We start from the raw sequence: 11,670 nt of genomic DNA, 5'->3' as shown, positions 1-11,670 counted from the left end.
ATGCAGTTCATTTTACCTCTGAATTGTGCTTGAACTTCCCTGAACTTCTCATGGGTATACATGTGCTGAAACTGGGCCTCTATTGCTGATTTTGTAGCGTACAGTATCACGGTGTGAAAATCTGCAGCATCAAATTCTCTCTCTCTCTTTGCTCTCTGCTTGCTAGGCAATTGTCGTATTGTTTCACAAATTGTCTCAGGGAGCTGTTGCATGTGATAAACTTGTTGAAAAATGCTTGCATGCTCTCACTCTTTTGTGTGCTTCTCATCCTACCCCAGAATCGTCTTCCAGGTAAACTGGAATCCATATATGCCGATCCTTGTACAGCTCTGCAGAATGAACCGAACCAATACGCTGTGGTAAACCAAAACCTGTGCATGGTTTGAAACAAAAAGGTATGGACATGAAAATAATTTAAATTAAAACCTCAGTTACCTAAGAGCCACTTGTTGCCTCCGAGGCCGTACTTTGTGAGGAAATCGTTCCAGTTTCTGTCGAATGAGTCTCTCGTGTATGAATTCCAAACGACATGTTGTTGGCATGCAAATCTCAATTGCCCTTTGCATCGATACACATTGGTTGGTAAGAATGCCTTTTGGTGCCTTCTCTCCCATGCAATAGAGCCAACACTCGAATAGCCATTTGAATGATTGGATGTCCTCATTTTTCATCAGTGTACATCCGAGAAGTGTCGACTGACCGTGGTGATTCACGCCTACAAAAGAACCTAAAACCAAATTGTACATGCATAAATGGATGCACCCAGATAGTGTTGAACCAAAATTTGTAAATTCACTGAACCTAAAACTATACGTGACTAAACGGAATACTTGTTTATGTTGTAGGTGGTTTTAAATGAAACCGCGTCTCCGAAATACTAGCATGCGGCCCTGCTTCATGCGACGGCCCAAAATGCATGTTTAATTGAGTGATTGCCTTTGAGGTTGAGCTCGAAAAAGAAATTTTGGTTCTTCTCTTTCATTCTTAGTAGGTACTTCCTGAATTCTTTGGCATCCTCTTGTTTGGAAACATTCCTTACTTCCCTTGTGATGTAATTCCTCACAGCTTTTTCTATAAAACTTAGTTCATGGTGGCTGTCGACTGCTGCTACAATGGATTGGTAAGTTTTGCTCGGTCTGATTTCGGCTTTCTCATTGGTTTCGATGGTGCAACGCACAAACATGCTTAGCTCCCTGTGTTGTCTGAGCATCTCTGCCCGGTCTGGATAGCAGGGATGTGAGTGATTTAAAACAACTTTGAAAATTGTCCAAAGACCAACGTCCTTCATTATGTGTACATAGATCCTAGCTGGATAGTTTAACCCGGCTGAGGGGTTTGTTTTCAAAGTTAGAGATATCTTGGATTTCCACATCTCCTCTCTACTGCATACGATTAGTTGATTCTTAACCTTGTCTCCCTTCTGAGTCGTGTTCCTTATTTTTGTAGAAAAACCAGCAAGTTTGGAATAATGTTTATAGAACTTTCCAGCTTCTTCTAATGTCTTGAAAATCATCCCCACCTTTGGGACAAATTTTTCATCCACAACACACCTGGTCTGCATAATGAACCGAAAACGTCATTATGGAGAAACAATTATATAATACTCAGTGAACGAAACATAATCCATTATATAAAATCAAATTCAAACAGCTTTCTGTATAGTGAACCGAAACACGTACTCATGGTAAAACAATTCTATAGTACTGAGTGAACGAAACATAATCCATTATTGAAAATCAAATTCGAAACACCTCTATCTACAATTTAGATATTATCAATTCAATTCAAATCAGATTCAAAAACACCTACGTCCATTAAATTTAATTCAAATAAAATTAACAATTATATTCCATTCAATTCTATTCAAAATTGAATAATCCAAACCTCATCAGCATGATTCGTTTCAGAAGAATAATCCAAATTGTTCTCATTCAACTGATTTGAAGTTGAATCATTCATTGTTTCGATTCAGAAGTGAAGATCGAAGAAGAAAACGAAAAAGAAGAAGAACGACGAAGTTTATTACGTTGAAGTCAATGCAATTCAATAAAGAATAATAATAAATAAAATGCGAATAGAGGAGAACGACGAAACTTATTACTTTGAAGAAGAAGAAGAAGAAGAAGAAGAAGAACGAAAACGCGAGCAGAGAACAAGGTTTAGGTTGTAGCAGAAGGTTTACGTTGAGTAAAAGATTTATCACGTAGCAGAGAAACTTTACGTTATATGCGGCACGTGTATGACAAACGAGTGAGGGTGTGGAGAAGGCGCGTCTGGAAAAAGGAACTTGGATAATTTGGATGAATTATTTACATAGATGTAGAGATATTCTGTACTGCATAATAATTAATATTAATAAATAAAAATTATTTTTATATGTATTTACATATTTTATATTTGTTTATTTTAAAATAAAAGATTATACTTATTATTTTTAAAACATTATATATTAAAATATTTATATATATATATGTACTAATATGTTTTATATTTATAAAGTCTATTAATATTCTCTTTTAATCATAGTCATCAAATTCGGATTGGATTGATTGGTTCGACTAAAAAATTAGTGATATTTTAAACCAATTTAAATTACTCTTTTAACCATTTTTATAATTGACCTGCAGAAAACCAATTTAAATCGAACATATTTGACCCGACAGGTCAATGTTCCATCCACGTACCTCCATGACGCACAAGTGGTGCCATAGATGACTTTAATACTATTAGTGTTTATAATTATATATATTATAAAAGCAACGCCAATGCACTTATTAAGTTATGTTAAAGACTTATAATTATATATATTATACTAAAAGTAATTATATATTTAAATTAAAACAATACAATTTGAATAATATAAAATATTATTTTTTATCTTTCATAATAATATTGTATTTATTTATTTTATAGTTTAATTTTGATATATTAACAGTATAAAATCAGGGGCGGAGCTAGAAATTATTTTGGGAGGGACTAACATAAAAAATATAAGTTAAGAAGAAAGAAAAATTAAAAATTAAAAAAGGGTTAAACTAAAAAATTAAAAACTTAATACATACATTTTATTAGATTGGGGGGGCCATTGCCCCCTTGCTCATAACGTGGCTCCGCCACTGTATAAAATATTTTATATAATTATTCAATCACTTTCGTTTTTGAATAATTATTCATGCGGTTAATATAAAAAGTAATTATTTTTACTGATATATTGCATTATATGATTAAATATAATGCATCAAAATTTTAAATTTTATTATAACTGTATATATCTATTTAATTATTACCGGGTCAAATAGTTCGATCAATGATTCACTAATTGAACCATTAATCCAGTGACCCAATAATTTAGTCAGATCAATTGCTGATTTGGTTCTGATAATTATGCCTTTAATAATATCATTTTATTTAATAAAATTTAATAATTAATAAAAAATAGTGCATTCAATGCGCACAAAATTACTAAACTCGTTTTAGACAACCCGACTATAGAGTATCAAACTAAAAAAACGTAAGAGATGTAAGTTTTTACTAATAGAGACAGAAAACTTTTAAAGATATAATAAATGTGGCCAATGGCATAAACATTGTGTTACAATTATTTGGAGTTAATACTCAAAGTGGTTATTCGTAGTTGAACCTCAATATCGTTTCTGAACTTAAAATTGTCCTAAATTTATCTCTCAACTTAATAACAGTCGTCCCTGAAATACTTTCTGATGACAAATTAATGACGTGGTTGGATAAATGCAATGCTAGAAGCCATGATATACTGGTAACATGTCGCCGTTTTATTTTTGGCGCACAAATAGAACATGAACGACGTCTTTTAAAGTATTTTGATGGGTTTTAACTCCAACATATGTTAAAATCCCTCAAAATATTCTAAACGATGTCGTTTACGTTCTATTTGAACACCAAAAATGAAACAATGATGTTTTATCAGTCTAGCATGGCTTTTTACTTGATCTCCGTCTAACCACATCATCATTTCGTCACCGAAAAGTATCTTAGGGACGATTGTTATTAAATTGAAAGACAAATTTAGAACAATTTTAAGTTCAGAGACGATATTAAGACTCGACTACATATACAAATTTAAGACCACTTTAAATATTAATTTAATTATTTGTGTATAATTCTATCTTCTGCGTAACTCTTCATGTTTATATATTTTTTTTATTACAAAAACTTATAAAGTAAGCACACACTAGCGTCTCAAATTGTAAAAGGTTTTATATATTAAATTTTTTAATAGAATAATAAAATAGAAATTATTTTAGATATAAAAAAATGGTGCTTTGCTTAAATATGGGTGTTTAGGTTGTTTTATAGAATTGTAAAGATATCAAAAAAATAGTCCAACATGTTACCTGCGTGTTGCAACACGTTACCTACCTGCGTGTTGAATGAATGTGCGCCACATAACAACACGTTACCTGCATGTTGAACAGATGTGCGCCATATGGTGAACAGATGTGCGCCATATGATAACACATTATCTGCGTGTTGCATACGATTGTGCCACGTGTCTAACACGTTAGTTGCGTATTAACTCAGTACGTTACCTGCCTGCAACGTCTACTCACTTGTGTATACACTAAAAACTTTCATTTTCAAGTAAAACACACCTCTAAAATCCATATTAAAATTTTTTAGCCATAATAGAATGCTTAAACAATTATTTATGCATGAGATATTGATTTGCGTGATATATATCCTTTATATATTAAATGTTGGTGGATATTACAATAAAAATTTTATAATTATTTTTATATAAAAATATTTTTTTTAACTCTTAAATGATAGATTGTATAGGTTAAATTTTAATATTTATAAAAATATTGTCTTTATTTAAAGTGTAACTAAATAAATAAATTACACTTTTAAACAAAATATTTTTATAAAAAAATATTTTTATCATCTTTATTTGAGTAATTATTTTAAATATTTCTGTTTATTATAATTAAAAAAAAATCGTCATTATTTTATATTTACGGGGTACGCTCCTAAATAAGCATTTGAACTGTGTGAACTTTTATCTTTATATTCTCATAAAAATTAAAAGGGCTAGTCATAAGTCATAGGATCCCAACAAGTCAAAAGGTCTAGCGAAGATATTTACATGTCAAACTTAAGCTAGCTATTACAATTAACTCCCTCACCTCCAAAAAAAACCTAGTATATATAGTTTACGTATAATACATATGCCTCCATGCATCTAGGCATAATCTAACCTACTTTTTTTCATATTGATAAAAATAGAGAAAAAGGAAAAAGAAAATAAGAACAATTTTAGTCTACATTATAGTGTAGTATAGCACTAGTAATAGATAGGATAAAGTAGAGTTTGAATTCAATTAGGTTTATATGTGAGTTGAAAATATTTTAATTTTAATTCTATTCGTTCTTAATTTGGGGATATTCAACTTTACTTGCGAGTTACTAAAAAGATACAATATTATTATATAATTTTATGCAAATTTAAATTAAAACTTATTTTTATGTAAAATAAAAAATGTATTAAATTATTAATAAATGATTTTCTCCTAGTGACTAATAAGAATATTTTGTATTTAGTGAGAGATCTTTGATTCAATATTCATTCGAAATATATTTTTATATAAATATATAACATATATAAAGTACGGATTGATCGGATGGGACTTAGTCTTAATTCGCATCCTACAATATTTGTTGCAGATCGGATTGACAACCCTATCTAATTGAATTGAGTCGGATTAGATATCTGCGGATAGAGTACATATTGCCACCCCAATAAAAAATAGGTGGTTATTAATTTTTAGTGGACTTTATTTTTTCACCTTGAGACAATTTTACTGTTCTTTTTCTTTCAAATTTTAACATATAAGTAAGTATATAGTAACAAATCAGTGTTTTGTTTAGAAATGCAAAACACTTTTTCGTTAAGTACTATCAAATTGCCTAAAAAAAGATAAAATTTTGCATGTGAAACCAAGTCATATATATGTATATTTCCTTAAGCACGTGGTGACAGAGTATATATTCTTCAATTGTTGTATATAATGATCCCATTCATCGTTGACAGTGGAAATGGAAGACTCAGAACCCGAAGACGATCCACATTATAAAATTTCTAATATCCAAACACAGCAAAATGTCAACAATAAATCAATAATGATATAGTATTCTAAAACCGTTAATTGAATAATTATCTTAAATATTACTCCAAATAAAATGTATGATCACAACAAAACAAGAAAGTGAGAATAACATGAAACAATAGAACATGAAGACTCCCACGTTATCCGAAACCCAAAGGAAACAAATAAAAACAAAGGAAGCCAAAAACGGGGCTTATTTTTTTTAATACGGATGCAAATTATGTGTTATGCATTATTATTAGAATAATTGATATTTTTTATATAGTATTAATTTTTTTAAAAAATTGTTATTAGACAAATCAAACACTTCAATTTATAAGAGACGAAGAAAAATATAAAATTAAAGGGTTTGATTTTAATGTATACAATTTTTTTCAAACACTACATAAATATTCGATAAGTCTGAATTTAATATTTAAAATTTTTTTATTTTCTAAAATAAAAATCATTTTTTAATTTTTAAAAGGTAAAATTGGATAATTTGATTTCAACGTTATAAAATTTGTAATTTTTTTTTAAAATAAATTGGTGCATCCAATTTATGAAATGACCATAACGATAAGAATTTGGATCTTCTAAATTTTAAATTTTCACTTTAAAGGATAAAGTATGATCTCTCACCCTTAAATGATTTCTCTCTCATATTTTCTCTTGATTTTCACCTATAAAATAAATGATAAAATATCACACTTTATTTTAGAAAATCCAAATCCTAACAAGAAAACACACCTTGAACTTAACATACATGGGCACTACACATTTTTTTTAATAATAAAATTATTTTGCACAAAAATAACTATAATTTATCTGCAAGAGAAATATCTAAAATTAGTAAAATTATTATTTTTTATTATTAATTTAATTTTTTAGATTAATAATATATTTTAATTAATTTTTTAAATATTAATAATTAACTACTAATAAAAAATAATAAATTTTGTTGATGTTTTATTAATTTTTTTATCTATGTGCCATCACAAAAAAAAAAAAATTGCAGCGCCAAGTGGAGCAGCTAATAGCCTAATATGGTTAATTAGTCAACAATTGATTATCCATAGTTGCCTTTTAGGTGGATTTTAATTTTATTTTAGACCATAAATAGCTGCGAGGGAAAAATTATACTGGCGTTCACACCTGCATATTACTACAAAAGTACAAATGCTAAACATATATAAGTAGATGAAATTATTAATGAAAATTAATATAGTCATGATTCATGAAAGACAGAAAGAAAAACCGAAAATCAAAGTCAAATAGCTAGTGCCATCAACTAACCCAACTCTACAAGAAACATAATCTTCAAACATCATTCATGCATGTGCTAATAATACTGAACTTGAATTTCTGAGGAATAAAGGAACATATTTGGTGGTGTGCTATGCTATGCGTCAAGGTGTAAACACAATAGGAGCAAATACATTTGTATTCATCAAACTCCGACCTAATTGTTTGAAAAAATTTCAAAATGGAATACTAAATTCCGTAATGTTGATACCTAAATATCTGCTATATGGAAATCAATGGAGCCCATTTTTATTATTATTAAGAAACATCAATCTACCAAAGAAATGTGCATCTAAGGCTTGGTTAGGAAAATTTTTTTGAAAATATAATTGTAAATCAATTTGTATTTGTAGTTTTTAAAAAATAAATTTTTTTTTAAAATATTTAAAATAGAATTTGTAAAATTATTTTTTATTTATTAAAATTTAAAAATTTGATATAATCTTATACGTTAATTAATTTTTTTCCTTCCAAACATGATGATGATAAAAATGATTTTCTTACAAAATTAAGAGAAATTCTCTATATACAAGCGTTTTTTATACAAGTCTTTACAAGTGCACCTTCTTTTTCTTCTTGCACACATTCTTTTTATTCTTCTTTTTCTTCTTCTTTTCTTTCGTTTCTTGCCTTCTCTTTCTCATTTTTCAACCATTACTGCACATTCTTCTTCTTCTTGCTGCACGTTCTTCTTCTTCTTCTTCTTTTTCTTCTTTTCTTTCGTTTCTTACCTTCTCTTTCTCCTTCTTCAACCGTTAATGCACGTTTTCACTGCACCTTCTTCTTCTTCTTCTTCTTTTCTTTCGTTTCTTACCTTCTCTTTCTTCTTCTTCAATTACGTACTTTTCTCTCTATTTTCTTTCTTCGTTATTCTCGATTTCCATTATTTTTTGACATCAAGCTCTAAAATCATTTTTGAAGAAGAAGAAGCAGAAGATTAGGAGGAGAAAGAGAAAGAGTTCTGAATTATGCATAAGGTTGCACTTCAACGAATTTTGGGTGTATTTCTTAAATTCTTTGGGTGTATTTCTGTAATCCTTTGGGTGTATTTCTATAATTGTTTGGGTGAATTCCTACAACTGTTTGGGTGTATTTCTGTAATCGTTTGAGTGTATTTCTGAAGTTCCATTATCTTCAAATTTGGCAAGAAACTCATTTTCATGGAGGAAGAAGAAGAAGAGTCGTTTATAATGCATGGTAAGTAGCACGCTTTGCAAACAGGAAGTGGTTGAATAATGTGCGTTTATTTACTCTTAAATATGAAAGTGTAATGCGTGTTTTTTGTTGGACTTGTACCAACTTATAAGACTTGTATGTGTAGCAAGCCTCAAAAATTAATTACAGTTAAACTAACTCTAGAGAGTTAGTTAAAAAATAGATCCATTATTTAAAAAAAAATCTATTATCCTAATTTTTTAAATTTTAAAATTAAAGAAAAAAAGTTGATTTATATCGAAATTGGTTACCTAGACTTTTTCAACCAAAAATAATTCTGATAGGTTGACAGGTACAGGTATGGAAAATATTTAAACAATTCAACAAATTAAAATATTTTGATACCCTTTGTGGCAACTGTATGACTTGTATAAAAAAGATCCCCTCCCCCTCCCTATAGGAATCTATCGCTACGGAAAAAAGAAGAGCAAAGCCAGAAATGAAATCTGACTCTGTTTTCTTCTTCTATTGCTCTGTTTCAGTCTCACCCTCTGTCTCTTTCGTACATTAAACCTTGACATCATTAAACCACACCAATCTCGTAATAATAACAGAAAAGCCCATGGAAACCGAGGCCGAGGGCCCCGGGCTCCCACAACACCAAGCCCACAATAAGCCTCTCTCCGGCATTAACGCTTATGTTGCAGACAGCAGAATTGGCAAACGCTTCAAGCTCTCAGAGCGGAACACCACCTTCACCACCGAGCTCCGCGCCGGCACCGCCACGTTCCTCACCATGGCATACATACTCGCAGTCAACGCCTCCATCCTCACCGACTCCGGTGGCACGTGCTCTGTCTCCGACTGCGTACCACTCTGCTCTGACCCTTCCATCCCACTCTCTAACTGCACCGGACCCTCACTCTCCATCAAGAAGCCCGACGTTTCCTGCAAGTTCGACCCGGTAAACCCGGGCTACACGGCCTGCCTGGAGAAGACCCGCAAGGACCTCATCGTCGCCACCGTTGCCTCCTCCCTCATTGGCTGCGTCATCATGGGAGCCTTCGCCAACCTTCCCTTGGGCCTGGCACCAGGCATGGGCACAAACGCTTACTTCGCTTACACCGTCGTGGGCTTCCACGGCTCCGGTAACGTCTCCTACCAGAGCGCACTCGCTGCAGTATTCATCGAAGGCCTAATCTTCCTCCTCCTCTCGGCGATCGGGTTTCGAGCCAAGCTCGCCAAGCTAGTCCCTAAGCCCGTCAGGATCAGCTCCTCCGCCGGAATCGGGCTTTTCCTTGCCTTCATCGGGCTTCAAAACAACCAAGGAATAGGCCTGGTCGGTTACAGCTCCTCCACACTAGTAACCCTGGCGGGCTGCCCGAGCTCATCTCGGGCATCCCTGGCACCCGTGATCGCCGCGGCAAACGGAACCGTGAGCCTAATCCCTGGAGGCACAGTTTCCGGCGACATATTCTGCCTCCGGGACAGAATGGAAAGCCCAACACTGTGGCTGGGCCTAGTAGGCTTCATCATAATCGGTTACTGCCTGGTGAAGAACATAAAAGGCGCAATGATCTATGGCATCGTGTTCGTAACCGCGGTATCTTGGTTCCGTAACACGAAAGTAACGGCGTTTCCGAACACGGACGCCGGAAACGCCGCCCACGAATATTTCAAAAAAGTTGTCGACATTCACAGCATAAAGAGCACCGCGGGAGCGCTGAGCTTCAAGGGCATAAACACAGGGCATTTCTGGGAAGCCCTCGTAACGTTCTTGTATGTCGACATTCTCGACACCACCGGAACCTTATACTCCATGGCGCGCTTCGCCGGCTTCGTCGACGCCAACGGCAACTTCCAGGGTCAGTACTTCGCCTTCATGTCCGACGCCACGTCCATCGTCGTGGGATCACTGCTCGGCACGTCTCCAGTCACGGCGTTTATAGAATCTTCAACGGGGATAAGGGAAGGAGGGAGGACGGGGATAACGGCGTTGACGGTGGCAGGGTACTTCTTTCTTGCGTTCTTCTTCACGCCGTTGTTGGCGTCGATACCGGCGTGGGCGGTGGGGCCGCCGTTGATACTGGTGGGTGTGCTGATGATGAGATCGGTGGTGGAGATCGATTGGGATGATATGAGGCAGGCGATACCGGCGTTTGTGACGCTGTTACTGATGCCGTTAACGTATTCCATTGCTTATGGTCTTATTGGTGGGATTGGCACTTACATAATGTTGAACCTTTGGGACTGGTTTTCGATGCTTTTAGGTCACTATGGCCTCTTTCTCAAACCATCTAATGCTCCTCCTCCTCCTTCTTCCAATTCCCATAATCTTGGGGTTCAAAGTAATGGATCTTCTGTTAAAGAGCTTCAATTACATCATGTTTAGGTTTGCTTTATTGGATTATTTATTTATTTTTATTAGCTTCTCATTCATACGACAATTTGATAGGAAGCTAGGCTTTCACACACAGTACCACTAAGTAGTCTTCTTATGACCTTTAGGTAATAGAACCACTTCTGAATTCAATTAATGTCCAATTATAGTTTTTAGGTAATAGGGATTATTATTGTGAATACATGCTTTGGTTCCTTTAATGGTTAATGTATACCTTTGTTACTCTTTTTTCTTGCTTGTGTTAATATAGAATTGCATTTTTTATTTTCTCTCCGAGCTAAAGAAAATAAAGGAGGAAATTGTGGATGGACTTGAGTTTTCTCTAACATGTCTCACTCATTTTCGTCATTGTTTGGAGTTACTATCGTTTTTCCTCCCAAGTTTTTGTGCCTCGGATTCAGCCAAATTGCATGGTAGGTTTCCATTATTAATTGTATATTCCGAAAGCTCTTTTATCTTTGACCCTTCTCTGTTTTTTGTTTGCTAATAGTTTTCTATTTTATACTCCGGCATATGCTCTACTTCATAACAAAGACAGAATTTTATGAATACCATATTTGTTTTGGTCTGCTCAACACGTTCAAGAATTTTATTTTATTTTTATAAAAATAAAAAAAATTGCCGAAAGATTTTTTCACCTTTAATACATAGGTCATAGGTGTGACTAATGGGTAAGTTTCCACA

At 33.4% G+C, this 11,670-nt stretch overlaps 1 protein-coding gene across 1 annotated transcript; it reads left to right on the top strand.

Annotated features, from left to right (window-relative positions):
* The first annotated feature begins 8,950 nt into the window (after positions 1–8,950).
* Positions 8,951–11,214, top strand: LOC112715815 (adenine/guanine permease AZG1). Its single transcript, XM_025767637.3, has one exon. The coding sequence runs from the start codon at positions 9,208–9,210 to the stop codon at positions 10,975–10,977; it is 1,770 nt and encodes a 589-aa protein (XP_025623422.1). The 5' UTR covers positions 8,951–9,207; the 3' UTR covers positions 10,978–11,214.
* The last annotated feature ends 456 nt before the right edge of the window (positions 11,215–11,670 follow it).

Source organism: Arachis hypogaea, chromosome 10 (assembly GCF_003086295.3).
Source record: "Arachis hypogaea cultivar Tifrunner chromosome 10, arahy.Tifrunner.gnm2.J5K5, whole genome shotgun sequence".
Taxonomy (NCBI): Eukaryota; Viridiplantae; Streptophyta; class Magnoliopsida; order Fabales; family Fabaceae; genus Arachis; species Arachis hypogaea.
The sequence above is the reverse complement of the archived record's forward strand: the minus strand, read 5'-3'. Positions and strand labels throughout refer to the sequence as shown.